The sequence below is a fragment of the Tympanuchus pallidicinctus genome, unplaced genomic scaffold (genome assembly GCF_026119805.1).
Source record: "Tympanuchus pallidicinctus isolate F22 unplaced genomic scaffold, pur_lepc_1.0 scaffold3, whole genome shotgun sequence".
Classification (NCBI taxonomy): domain Eukaryota; kingdom Metazoa; phylum Chordata; class Aves; order Galliformes; family Phasianidae; genus Tympanuchus; species Tympanuchus pallidicinctus.
The window spans coordinates 97510601-97525812 of record NW_026294747.1 but is presented as its reverse complement, the minus strand read 5'-3'; the positions used below and the strand labels follow the sequence as shown (position 1 = coordinate 97525812).

Here is a 15212-nt window from a genome sequence, read left to right as displayed (position 1 = left end):
GCTACACAAGTGGGATAGAAAAATGGAAGAAAGTAAAAGTAATCATAAAGCTAAAGCAATACATTCACTTTGTCTCTCTTAGAAAAATGGTGTTTAAAAAGTGTTCAACATTGCTTCAGCATGCTACTTCTTACCTCCAGGTACTCCCCACAAAGTAACTCCACCAGTATAAGTATTTCTTCTCACTACTCAGATCTTTTAAAAATTATCTTATCCTCCATTCTTTCTGCCGCATGGTTTTGGAGAAAGAGTAACATGCATTCTAGATCGCTCACATCACTTTACAGCAGAAGTTTGACTCCTATGGTAAAAGTTTGCTTAGAGTTCAAATGGACAACCTTGCTCATACGGAAAAAAAAAACATCACAAAAACAAACAGCAACAACAGCGACAAAAATTGATTAATATTCAAGTCTTTTGTCAGTTTTTTTCAGATCAAATAACTAAAAAATGTAATTTCTATGTTGTAACACTGCTTTCACAGCATGGCGTGTGGGCTGGGCTGTTTGTACAAGCACATAGCAGCTTAGATTGTTCACTTTGGCTTCATTCAGATTTAACTAAGCGAATGTCTGCACTGAGCCTTTAGAGAATCTTGTCTCTGGAAGAATAAATGCAATAAAAGCCTGTTTTCTGTAGCTGCAGGCGCTTAGTGTCAAACCATGTTATGTTGCACCACACAGCAGTGACAATTTCATTTTAATACATGGGGCACATTTTAACAAGCCAAAGCAGTCCCTGCAAAGAGTGCAATATATAAGCTGCCAAGTGAAAGAGACTCAGTGCACTTTGTGCATTTTGTGTGGGAAGAGAATAGAAGTGAAACCCACAGTGTTCTGGGATAAAAAGGCCATCATTCGAAAAGCAGCCTTAGAAGGAATGTGCACATTTTCTTCTCAAGTTTCACAATTAGCCGCTCTCAACTTCCATTGCTAGCTATCTGTAATCTGGCACATGCTTCACTTGAAAACGACACTAGCATTATCAGCTCAGTTTGAAAAGGCAGTGCAATAGACAAAGCCGCCAATACATGCTCCCTTCAGATGAGCTGCTGAGGAACAATGGCAGCTGTCCCTCGTCTCTACCATCCCAGTGAATCCCTGAGTGCTCTCTGCAGCAGCCCTGTGTGGGGTAGGCTTCCTCCCAGCTGCTTGTTGGCGCCTGCAGCCACAGAGCGACCAGATCTGTGCCTGTCCCCTGTAGGGCCACCTAGGGATGAACTGCGATTTTTATTTGTCCAGAACTCCCGTTTCTTAGGTAATCGTCTGATACTTGTTGTCACCCTGGTTTTAATGTAGTTAAAACTGATCAACACCAATTATTTACGATAGATGCATATCCATAGGTCAAACATATCTGTGTACACACTGACTCCAAGATTCCATTCTGTTTTTATTTGCATTAGCCACAAAGACTAGCCATGCCTGGGAAGAGGCCCAATAAAAATACACTTCTGTTGGGTTCACACTAATAAATTCTGCCTACTATTTCTTCAAAAAGCTCTGTCACTCTGCTGTAGAATGTCTAGAAACTCGAGGGAGATGTACAAAATACATTTTTTTTCTCATGAGTTTATTAATTTTGTTGGAGAGAGAAACGTTTCAAAATATGTAATGGTACAGAATGCTATCTAATAACACTACCACTAACTGGAATGCTACATTTTAAAAGCTGATCCCCATGGGGACAAGTTTCTAATAGAAGAAAGTCATCAGAACATGGGTAGACTTGGGGGTACAGCCCTTTTGAATCCATTTTTCAGGTGCTTTTTTGTTTTGGTTTGGTTTGTTTTTTCCATAATTGATGGAACAATAATAGACAAATTATAACATGCTGGAAGACTGATGAAAAATTATGTTGAAAGATAATGGCTACTCAATTTCTGCTGGAAATGTAAGGACATCACCTTAAGTTTTACATGAGGGTAAAAAATCTGCTTCTGATGACATAACTCACAAACTATTATTTTCAAACTCTTCATCAGCATGTTTTTGGTATTGAGGGAATCTTAGAAAGCAACTTATGCTCCAGGATGCACCTTGGAGATAACTATAATATATCTAAGTATTACTTTGAGCCTAGAAATGCATTGTGGTAAAAATTATCAAAGCCATAGGCCAGATTATTCTGATATTTTTAACATACAGATAATTACCAAAATAAACCAATAAAACAAAGATAAAAGTGAGAATTGATTTTCAGTTGCTTTTGTATGTTTCCTGGTTCTGGAAGCTGAGAGATTCTCAAGTACAATATAAGTAATTAGTCTGACTAATCCAAGTGGAAATGAAGTTCATTTAAAAAATAAGAAAGAAAGGATGGTTCTTACGATTTTTCTAGTCATGGTTTACAAATTTATGATGATACAACAAGACTAGTAAAACAACAAAAAATATGACCGGTTAATATTAAGCAAATATCATGACAAAATCATTTGAGATTCTTCTCTCGCTATCAATTACTCATTTCAGATAATTTAAAAAACTCACATCATTCTCTTTACATAATCCAGTCATTCCAAAGTAGTCATTATGTACTATTACATGTGATGAGTAACCTTCATCATGAAAAACAAAAAAAAAGGGAAAAAAATAAGGTCTTACAAGTGTTTATTTTATTATAAAAATTGATGCCATGCCAAAAGGCAATTTAATAAAATTTATATACGATGATTACATAATTACTGCATGTGAAATACTCAGTACTATGTAATCCATGTAAGTACCAGTTAGCAGTAAAATGTGGGTTTGGTTTATGCATGTCCTATAGTCACTTTGCTTAATAAAAATAATGTAAATGAGAATCACCTGTGTTTTTTTAATATCACATTTAAATATTAAAATATTCAATTATTATTATCACATTTATACTATGACCAACAAAGAATACTGTTCCTCTCGTGTATAAATGAAAGCAGAAATAGTTCTTCCCTACTATTTAAGGCATTTTTCAAAGATGAAAATAAGTAGGTAGTAGCAGTATTTTGCAGCAGATTGTCTGAAGAACTGAGGCCGTTGTTTGACTACACAACAGAGATCTCAGTTTCTTCAGCCTGTCAATGAGAGGGGCAGCCTGATAAGAGTGCTTAAGAAACTTAGTGGGGAGAATGTACTAGATATAAAGTAGTTCCTTAATCTGGTTGAGAAAATTGTGACAAGAGCCAGATAAATTTAAAAGACATATCAAGCAGAAACTTTTCACTGCAAGAAAGATAATCCATGGACACACATTATGAATTACGAAATTTCTTAACACCCAGTCCTCCTTATACCCTACTCTTAATCAATAACTTTTTTAAAATTTATTTTGCAAACTGAAATCCAGACATCCAGGCATAAAACTCTGATATGTCTGCTACCTGTGAATTTCTTTTCCTCTCTATCCAGGTACATTACATCCCCAACTTTTACATCCCCAACAGTTGGATATACAAGTTATGCAAAAACCATTCCAATGATGACGGGGAAGAATGGAGGCATATGGTCTATCCATGCAGCATGGCCCATTATGCACAGGGGACCCTTCTGATCTCCCTGCACAGAGTCACAGAGCTTCCACTCCACAGAGTAACCTGTTCATATCAGAAGAAAGCTAATGCAACTAAACGATACCTATATTACCCTGAAAAACCCTGGAAGATGCACAGCTTCCTTTGAGGGAAAGAATATAAAATTAAAGGCTTGGCTCTTTCATTTTGCTTGAGTGGAAACTGGAACAGATCCATTTCTACTGAAATTCACATGAAACCTCTATAAATAGAATAATGATCCTGTGGAGCTCAAAATTTCAGTTGCTGAGTTAAATACTGTTTCCAAAGACTAAATTTAATACATGTAAAATGCAGATAAGTAGGAGATAAGTTTAAAAAAACAAAACAATTTGCTGGCAGAGAAAAGCATTCCTTTGGAAGCTCCACCAAGAGAACAAGGCAGGAAAAAGACAAGAATAGAGCCCAAGCTCCAAAGGATAAAACGGGTAGATGCGGTAGATGCCCTACTATAGATCCCTCTGTGTTTTCACAAAGGGACATCTCTTCATTGTTACCTTTTTGATCTGAGGTAATAGAGAAAGCTAATTGAGAATCTCCTGGCTCTTCCACTGGGAAGAGCATCATAACATGTTTTTATGACAGTTTATGTTGGACACTTTTTCTCCTGTTACTGGAAAAAGAATAGTATGAACACACAGTCATTTCTACCTAGTCCCTGTCTGATTTATGTTACAGTCTTCACCGTCTCAGGTTAAATATTATACTGGTGCCTGCTAGCAGAGCAATACTTGACAGTCTGACTGCAAGCATTTCCATCATAAATTTCTGTTTTCAGAGGCTTATGACTTTGTTGTAAAATGTCACCTGGGGGCTCAATCTTGCAAGGTCATTTTAAGTTACAAGACAGTAAACAAGCAAAAAAAAAAAAAAAAAAACAACAAAAAAAAGTAGTTTAATTCTTCTTAGTCTAATTCTTTGCAATTTATCATTTAAAATGACCTGTAAAATGCTTTCTCTGCTGTTGAGTGTGGTGCATGTATGTATGGTATTCTAAATATTGCCATCACTGTAGGGAGGACACAAATAATACTTTAATGCTACTTTACTATGGAGCTCTGTAACTCAATCTTTATTCCACTAATTCAGTGGCATCAGTATAGTAGGGTATAGCAGGGTATGACACAGGGCCCCCTTCTTCACATCCCTAGGAGTTTTTCAATTAAACTCAAAGTCCCTAGGGATTAGGTCATGAACATTGCTCAACTAAATCACCTGATAACTTCTAATTTTCCTCTTTCCTTCATCTTTAAGGGTTTCATGCTTATTTTTCATCTTATCGGTTCCCAGTGACATTCGTCCTGGGACCCTGCCCTGTCTGTGCCTCTCTGGAATTTGCATCTCCACCTAAGCGCAGACCCATGCCTGGCAATATTCTCAAGGATGTACTGAATCTACAAAAATTTCATCTAGGTTGCAACACCAGATGGAAATGTAAGGATTTTGAAGACATATGCTCATCCCATAGAGGACTTCAGCATTCTTCTGCAGGGAGGCTTTTTGATGAAAATTTATCACTGCAGGCATTGGAATATCGTACTGATATCACACACAGTCTTTGGGGCATGTTTGGGATTGCCAGTTTCATCTGAGATATCCAATTATAAAGCAATTTCCTGGGGAAGATGTAGGATTTGACAGATCACTCTTCTGACTGAAAGAAGGAATGATCCTCATCATATCTAAGCCTGCACTACTGTCTCAGATGATGGATTTGTTCAAGTTAAATTTATAGCACCTTTTAGAACACCTTTTCAATCATCTTCAATTAAACCCTTGAATAAGGAAGAACAAAGCATTTCCCTTCTTCAGAGATGTATCCTTAAACTACCTGGATGTTCTCTATCCCCTGTTGTTGCTGATGCTTCTATGCCTCCAAAGGAGCACCATCAGTGATCCCTACAAGTCTTCCTCCAAACAGTCCCTCTTTCACTTAGCAAAACATTTCCACTACTTTGGCTCCACTTTGATCATGTTACTACTGCATTTCTTCTGACATTGAAACATGGTATTCACCCTTCAGGTCTGTGGAAGAGCCAACTCTTTCAGCACATGGAGTTACCTGTATGTAACATGACATCTTCAGGATGGAGTTGAATATTTCCCTCAGTGCTCTAGGCACCTTCTGCTATCAAGTATCTCCAGCTTAACTCTAAGACCTTTCTTACTCCCTACTTCTGACCTGCTTTTTACTCTCACCAACAACATTGTTAATGGCTAGTTCACAAAGCTCGAATCATAAGAGATGACACAGCAGCTTTAGAATGATATCTCAGAAAAAAAAGCCTTCAAATCCAGTTGCTTTGGTTTTTGCTTTTTCTTTTGTTTTGTTTGCTTCTCTTGAGGATTAAGGACTTTGCGTTCACTTTAAGCTTTGGGGAAATCCACTTACGCTTTCAAAAAGAAGGATCAAGCGGTGAAGCCACTAAACGGCTCATGGCAACAGGGGTTTGAGAGAAACACCTACCATTTTAAGTCTTCTGGTGAAATCTCGTGCCTCTTTGTACAAGAAATCTCACAACAGACTGAACACAAGGCTTCTCATCTGCACCTTCTTTTTCCATATTCCCTGCTTATAGGAAGCACTGCTCCCTGCTACTCCACCACATTTCTCTTCCTGCCACGTGACCAGCTGTGTTCAGCCACAGCTCTGCTCATCTGTGTCAGCAGAAGCCCTGCTGACAGCAGCGAGCCAGAACCTGCCAAATGGCAGCTCCCACAGTGAGCCTGGAGTCAGGTAGCACCGGCCCTGAAGTGCAAAGCCAAAGAGAGCAGCAAGGTACAGGTGGGTGTCCAGAGGTTACATCAATTCCCTTTCAACAGGACGGACTTCTGTGGAGCCACAGCTGGAATCCAGTTAACCTTCATGGGCCCCTTGCTAATAACTCTCCTCCCAAAATCTCTCCCATGGTGTGCCCGGGCACAGATGTGTTCAAGCCACAGTGAAACATTCTAGAAAGTTTCAACAAAATCTGTTCTGCTGCTTTTGAGGAATGGAAAAGAAAAAAATACTGTAACAGCTTAAAAAAAGTGAGCTAGTTTTCTATGTGTGTATTTTGAAAGAGGCTGAACTCTAATGTGGCTAGACATTACTCCGATCTAAGAGTTTGATCCAAGAACATTTGAAGCCATTTTGATTATAAATGATTAAATAGCCACCTGCAGTACTATGAAATTGCTAATCATACCCACTTAGGAGAAAAATCTCACAATAGTTGTCTACAGGAAGTCTTTACTTCTTGAAAAAGTCTTTACTTTTTGAGAATACTTACTTTGACATTCACTATTCACCTAATTGGGCAGTGTCAAAAAGGGATTTTTAACCCTCACAGCACTTAATTAATAATTTTGAACCACATAACATAAAAATTGCTGGGTTCTAGTGTACAAAGAGTTGACTTCTTCTGAGCTCCTGTGGCTCGTGTAAGAATTGTGGAAAGGAGCATGAGGCACTTTCACAAGCAAGCAGCTCCACTGTGGCAAGAGGGCCCCAGCCAGAAGATGTAACAGCCAAGATCACCAGATGGGTTGCTGATCAGAACTTCTATAATCTTGTCTGGGCTGTAATACAGCTGCCATTCCCTAGATATACTGTATTCATACCTACACTCTGTGTACTTACAGTATAGGTACACTAGAATGAAACCCTCATGATTACAAGTTAAGCTAAACAAATTCATCTCTTGTGAGTGACATGCAGTAAAATGATACCGAAGAGCACACTTTTACCAAAAGAAGATCAGGTGGTCGTGTAATTACAGCTTGTACTGGTAATTCTGCCAAGACAAGAGTCAGCATTCAGCTGTAATTATACATTTTTGGATTAACTCTGTCCTCACTCAGGGTCAGGAAAATCTCTGCTATACTTCAACTTCAGAGCAAAGTTTTTACTACTCTGTCATTTGCATGATGAATTACAAAACCTTCATCTTAGCACATGAAAGGCTTTTTGAAATATGTTACATTATTAAACACATTTTCACAAACAAATTCGATTTTTAAAACGCAAGTTTATCCATGAGTTACACTAATTTATATTTAGTGAGCTAGAAAGATTCACGTTATTATCTGCAAGAATGCATAAAGAACAGTGTGCCCTCTGTCAGTATAAATGTTTTGCCTTTTTCCATGTGAATTCAAACAGTGTTATCTTAACATTCTTTGCGCATGATAATCTTTCACATCAAGGACAAAGGTAACACTACAATGTCACTTATCCAGCACGCTACCTTTTTATCGTACAGTACCCCATTCCACTGACTGGTGTTATGACACTAACATAAGTGCCATGATATGCCAAGATATGGCATATTTCAAATAAATTCAAAAGATGTCTAACTCACTTTGCCTCCTCTACAAAGGACAGTGTTATGAATATTCTGTACAAACAATGATTCAGGATTTTTATTTTAATTATTATTTTTGATTTTTCTCTCAAAGCAGAAGAGTGATTTACAGCACAGTTTTATTTATCTTCCTATTTGCTTTTTCAGTATCTTTCTGCATACAGCTTTCCATTCATTAGCTTTTCAAAAGAAAAATGTTTAAGAATGTTTCAAGCTGTGGAGAATCTGTGTAAATATTCCTTGAGAGTAAACATTGAAACTTGTCTTTCTATCCTGACAATGACCCACACGGAAGTAACACACTGTCCATTCTGTCCAAACTACTCTGACAGGGCATGTTAGATGCAAATATTTCTTCTTAATCTCTTCTCATAGGCTTGAGATTTTTTTAGTTGTTAAGGAACCGGTGGATTTTTTTTCAATTGCAATCTCTTCCTCTTGCTCTTGCAAACAATTTGCAAAGTTGTTTTTAAATATTTAAACAATCTCCTCATCGCGTGGGTTCTTTTGGCTGTAGGACATTGACATTTATTATTATCCAAGCTTAATATTGCATGGATAGCTCTTTATTCCTAGTGATTTTTATTTCCATATACATACATACATATAACAAACATATTTTTTTTTTAACAAATTTTTGGAGAAATGAAATGAACATCCTTCTGCACTGGTATTCCTCAGCTCAGTGGAAAGAACAGATGCACAATCTGATAAAGGTGCTGCTTTGCATTTTCCATAGCTACGAGGTGTTAGAGTTATGGAGTAGACAGCATTTGCGAAGGAATAAAGCCAAAAAATACACATAAATCGAGTAAGGATTTCACCTGGCAAAGCCAACTCCTCTGCTGACTCCATTTGCATCTCTTAATATTCTGGTGGAAATGACATGTCCAAAAGGTTTCAGCATGTTCTCCAGTTCCTGCTCATCCATGGAAACAGGTAAATTTGAGATGTATAGATTTGTGGGATCTTGCTCTTGTTGCTGTGACAAAATGAGAGAAACAGCCTCAGTTAGACTCAACAGAATGGAATAGCTTACTGCTCCTGCAATGACGGCTACTCATAAGAAGACCAAGCCAAAAAAATTACAGCCGCAGCAGAAGTGAAGCTGGGCAACCTGTTTACAATGACAACAATTTTTGCCAAATTTCTGCAAACTCTCATGCATGTGCTTAACTTTGTGCGTGACTGCTCTTACTGAACTCAGTGACACTAATCATTTGTAGAAAATAATTATCATGCACAAATGTTCTTGGGTTTGTGTCCTAAGTTAACAAACAGATTGTGAAGAAAACATCATTGTCATAAACGTGCTCACTATTAACGTAAATAAATAAAACCCAACACATGTTTTCAGCAGATGTGCTTTCCAGCCTGCAGACTTCCCATCCAACCTGTCCATCATCAGCAAGGTTGGTTCAAAACACAGAATGTTTTCCACATTATTTTTCCTTCTTTTTGTCCCCATCAGAAGTGGTAGGTAATACTCAGCAGGCCTCATCTGGATCACAGGCATAACAACTTAATTTTAGTTTAATGCTTAATAAACAAAAACATAAGATACAATCTTTATGCTACGCAGCAAGCCAGGCAATACATTACTGAAAGTCTTCTCAGATAGATTTAATCTTTTTTATTACACGTTTCAATGGGCAGAAAGAAGTTCTTTTTCAACAGGGGCAAGAAGTTTTGTTTTTTTTTGTTTTGTTTTGTTTTGTTTTTTTCTTTCCCTAGGAGGTGTCCTGAAATGAGTTAAACAATCTTGCAGCAGCACTACAGCTTACACTGAGGAAACTGCACACAGTCCTGAAGCCATCTGCCCCAGGTCAACTACACTGGCTTCAAATTACACTCCATTAAAAGCAGTGCCGACATATCTTGTCAAACACGACGAATCACAGGTTGTGTTTCTGGAAGATGTATGAAGACAGCTCAGAACCAAGATGTCTGCCCTTTCCCTGCCTTACACACTCAAGGATTTGCAAAGAGAAGCAGAAATCTGAGTTTCAAGCTATGATTCACACAGCCATCATTTCATGGATGACTAAACACAGTCCAGGTTAACGAAATAGAATCAAAAGCCAAAGAAAGCATTCAACTTCACCTATGCAAGGTGCAAGGGATATTTTAGGCCTTTTGGATGAGAAGAAAAGCTGCAAATGGGTATGCCAAAGGGCCTAAAACCAAGATTCCTGTAGTACTTTTTTACTGCATAATTTGGATCCTGATCTAAGAGTTGTTAATTCTTGTCTTTGGACACATTGCTTAATGTCCATTGCATTCTACTTTTGCATCTCCAGATCCATTATCCATAAAACTACCCATTACCATGCAGGTTGAATCCTCTATTGTTTTACAAAGCAGAAATAAAAGAACAAAGTAGGCACATTTTCAAGGTACTTTCCATAAAACTATATTCATTATTACTATGTCCTATGGTAAGGTGCAAAGGAGAGAAAAAAAAACACGCAGACAGTGAACTTAATGCAAATTGAGCTGAAGTCACAAAAAAATCTAGAAAAACATGATTTCCCTTTTCCAGACCTCTTCCTGTGCAGCCACTCCCCTTTCTTTTTCACTGCAATTTACATGCATACATGTCAAAAAGCAAGCTCCTTTCCTATCACAGGAAGATATTAGAGAGAGATCAGAACAGGTACAGTACTGACAGTGCAAGTGTAATCATGCAGACTGTCCTGGAAGGCAAGAAAAGAGTTTCAGCTTGTACTTTTAGCTTTGAAAGAGGAAAAAACAAAAACAAAACAAAACAAAAAACCAAACCAAAACAAAAAAACCCAAAAACCCAAACTGAAATGTTTTCCTTTTTCTTTCCTTTAAAAAAAAAAAAAATAATAAAATTGTTGTTTTTAATTTTTTTCTTCTTCATCTTTTTCCTACTATTTTAAGATTTATTGCTTGTTACTTTGTTTTCCCTGCACAGGCCACAAGAGGGAAAATAAAAGAAAAGATATAGCAGATTAGGAAGACTCTTCACTGTTACTAAACACTTTGAAAATGTGAGCAATGGAGGCAATTAAAGCAGAGGCATTGTGGAAGCAAATCAAAGCAGCATTGTTTGCAATTCCAATAGGTATCGTTTTTCAGAAATGATCACACCATTAATGCAAACCTGTACTAGTTGATTGGTTAAGGACTTTGATTCATCCACCAACCAGTGCTCAGGGACTGACATCCCTTGTCAATATTAAGAAAAACCCAGCAGTATTATGCAGATGAGATCACCATAGCCAAAGGACAGACTAAAATGGAAAAGGCGGCGTTACGCCTCAGTAGCTGAACAACATCCTTTACTTTCACTGAAGCAATTCATTCCACTGGAATATTAGAATGAGAACTCTTCTTTTGACTACTCAGTTTTCAAGCTGTGGCAAACAAATAAAATAAATAAGAGCTGCCGCCAACGTATCTCACTTCTGGAGTAAGAACACATAAGCCTTTTAACTGTGTTAGAGATTAAACGCTGTTGTTTTAAATATCCATGGAAAGTTTAGCTATACTTCGAGGATGAATGAAAGGCTAGCAGGATGCAGTCACTCTCTCACAAGGATTTACCAGTCCTATCTTTTATCAACGTAATAAACAAGAGCCACAAGCAGAGAGACAGATGAAGCCACTCAAGCTACCTCCACAATACAGCAATGTTTTCAAAGAAAGGGGAAAAAAATCCACATTATTTGTCCTCACTATACAAATAGAACATTTAGAGAAATACTTCTTTCCTTTGCAGAGAAATATAACCCCAAAGAAGTCATATCTTACACCACAAACTGAAACTTGACAGAAAGCCTTCCCTAGGCAATGAAGCCTGGTAAAGCACATTAAGCTTGGAGCAAAGCACACATTACAAGAGCAGTACAGAACCCCCCGTCCCCAGTGTGGCTGCAGAGCTTTTAGGTTGAAAGGCAGGCATCCCACAGATTCAGGTGTGCTTATTGGCTGACAAGATGAGCCTAACCAGAAACATGAATGTAAGTACCCTGGAAACTACTCTCCTTTCATCATCTGAACTAGGTTTCAGTCAGGTTTCCGTCTACAGTAAAAGCCCACACCCAGGGCTGCAGGATGGGTGGGCACTGTGGTGTCTGAACACACGCAGGGTGGCCCAAGCTCTCCCTGTTTCATTTAGGTTTTACCATGACTTTTCATCAGATGTTAAAAAGTACCTCCTTCCACTTTGGAATCCTAAATTCCCATTGTGTCCAATCCCAAACTGACCAGCCATCAGTACAAGCTCCATTTTCAAGTGAGAGAGCTTAAAATCATTTGGCTGAGGCTCAACATCACTTCAGAACTACATCTTATGTCTAATATATCAGATGGGAGATTGAGGCTCAGCAGCAGGAAGCCACATGTCCCATAGAAACCTCTATCTGGCTCAGACATCCTACATCTGCCACAGTGGGGCAACAAGCAAAGTGCAGCAGAGTCCCTGCTGCCATTGGGGTTTTGCAATCCCTCCCCTCCACACCAGGACATCAAGCTTATCTCCAGATGACAAGGGAGCTCAGAGGAAGCAGATCCCTTCCAATCTAAGCTATTGTACGATTCTATTATTCTTGTTTTCCTGGACCTCATGCACGAAAGACTGCTATTTAATGTGTGCAAAGCCAGCCCAAAATGCTGCTTTGAAGGAAAGGGAAAGGCAGCTCTGGAGCCTGCTGTATATGCCAGCTGCAAGCATATCATTTTTAAGGCATGTAAACTTGCAAGTGCAGTCTCAAGGCACCATTAGCAGTCTGCTTCCAACCATTCTCACTGAAGTTCATCTTTCTTAAGGTCTTCCACTTAGGAGCCCAAGGAGCGCCACACTTCCCAAGGACAGCTCGCACCTGCACTGAAACTCCACAGAAACAAGGTGAACCTATCCCAGCAACCCTAGCCCTTTGAAATCTGAACTCAGCCTCACACCACAGACCCAGATCTTTCCGTGTCCTGGCACATGCCAGTCTGCATGTAGAGTGCCTCAAAATGGGTCATCAAGGAAAAAAAATAAAAATGAAATGAAGCCAATTAAAGCTTCTCTCTAGCCAACTGCAGAGGTCTTTGCAGCTCCCTCTGCTCCCATCCCAGCCTGTTTCACTGTCTTCATAGCCCAAATACTGCAGCTGCTCTGGAATGTTAGCTTCAGGGACACTAACTGCAAGCACACAAAGCTAGGCCATTCTGGTTGAGGGTATGCATGTTAGGAACTAGCCAAGAACACAGATAGGAAGATTTAAAACTGTGAGTATTGCAAACAAACAGAAGGTTAAGCCTGAGTTTTTGACTAAATCCCAGCATCAGAGCATTCCCAGCAGTCGGCAGCAGGCATCTTGCTGCAAGGCTCTGAACTTCAGCAGTCAGGAACAGTTGTACTGGGGAAACAGCCAGAAACTTTGTCTCTGCCTTTCAGCAAGAACTAAGTCAGTCACTCAGCTCTCAAGGCCCGTGCCAAAGAAACAGAAGAAGTTTATAACGCAGAGGATTTGTAACATACTACACCAATAGCATTTGAAACATACAAAATGCAGCAGAGGGTGTGCTGGAGTTCCCAGTTGCCATTTCCTTTGCTGAATCCTCCCAGATACTCCCTTCAAGAAAGGACAGTGCTCTGATGGGACTTTCCCTCCCATCCTGAGATAATCTTTGGAAGCAGTGCATGAAAAGCTGAAGGAAGAATTTCAGCTGGTGTAAGAGGCTAAGCCTCTTTATGTAGGACATTCAGTAATGCATTCTTTAAAGACAAATGTAGGGAGGGGCTGGCAGCTTCTAGCTACATTATTTTTTTCGCTAAGGAACTGAAACCTCCAGTAATCTCAATAGGTCTAGAAACCAAGAGTGTTCGGTTTATTCAGGAACCCCATGTACTAATTCTTTTAATTCAACCTAAGTTACTTCTCCTTGGAGCAGTTTGCTCTAGGAAGTGAAGCACTGACTGTTACTTCAAACGATTCCTTTTCTATCTTCCAAAATAACCCCAGGAACATATAAGAATACAGCTTTGTATTTGGATCTGCGAGAGATTCTAATGTCTTCTTTGTAAAGACACATTCAGGGTTTATATTCGCAGATTATATGTTTATCTTGTCTCTACTAAATTGAGACATCATCACATTAATATTGATGCAGATCGATATTACAGATTATTTTAGAAGCATGGTCACACCTTTATGAACATTTCATACCCAGCTTCAAATTACTTCCAATTCATATTTTCTCCACACTAGTTCATCTCTTCATAATAGTCAGTGCCCAGATCTTCAGGCTATGCATGCCACTTTATTCCTTTAAAAATCCGCACTGAACTTATGTCAAGCCCTGAATATAAAAACAGTTACACCCTTTATGTCATTTATCACAGAATTATGTGGAACCACTTATACAAAATCAGACCACTTACACACAAACATGTATATGACATTTTGAAGATTTTCCAGTGTTTGCTAAGTATTTTGAAAATCGTAGTTACATCTGTAGCATCCGTCTCATATTCAACTTATGACACTGGTTCTTAGCTGGGTTCTGTGTAAGCAACTGAGCTTAAATGAAATTCAGAGGAAACATGTGATAACTTCTCTCAGGAGATTCACATTCAATATCTCTTCTTATTTTTTATTACTTTATATATATATATAAGTATTATAACTCATAAGAACTTACCAGAACACCTGAAATACATATTCCCTTGAAAGCTGATTTGATTTGCCTGGATTTATACATAAAAAACAATGAATTAAAAGATGTTTTTTTCCCCAGTTTTCTAGTTTTCTACTATTTATTCCTTAAGTTAATGTAGCATATTTTTGTATGTTTGTAAAAGACACCTGGCTTTCAAGCAGAGAATTTACTATTGAATTTATAATTCAGGTGTCTAACAACAGATCTAACACTTAATGTCTGCAAGCAACATTTCGCAAAATTCTCTCTTCCTTGACAGGATTCTTCTAACTTAATTATCTTAGATAGGATGAATGTCAGCTGCTGGAGTGAAAGTTAAGGAAAGGCTGCTCCAATTGCACCCCTTCAAAGTGCTGGCAGAAAATCCAGAGGGACTGGGAGGGAGGGCTGGGCACTAGGATCCTTCAAGTGTATGCCCACATGGCTTCTGTGAATCAATGGAAATGCACTGATTTAAGAAGCAGTAGCCTTTCTTTCAAAGATTTGTCATATTATAATTTTATTTATTACAAAAAAAAAAAACAAAAAAAAAACAAACCAACAAAACATTCAAGCTAACAAGCCACAAGAAACACACAAACCCCGTACAGAAATGGTTCAGATTATGTAGTCTTTTAGAACTGCTAATGACATATTTTAAG

At 38.4% G+C, this 15212-nt stretch overlaps 1 protein-coding gene across 7 annotated transcripts in view; it reads right to left on the bottom strand.

Moving 5' to 3' along the window:
- The window catches only part of RBMS3 (RNA binding motif single stranded interacting protein 3), a 700498-nt gene that overhangs the window by 142281 nt on the left and 543005 nt on the right, over positions 1-15212 (bottom strand). For all 7 annotated transcript variants that reach the window (XM_052695879.1, XM_052695880.1, XM_052695881.1 and 4 more), the window contains one exon: positions 8718-8875. In XM_052695879.1, coding sequence (XP_052551839.1) covers positions 8718-8875 — 158 coding nt within the window. The remainder of the gene's footprint in view (positions 1-8717; positions 8876-15212) is intronic.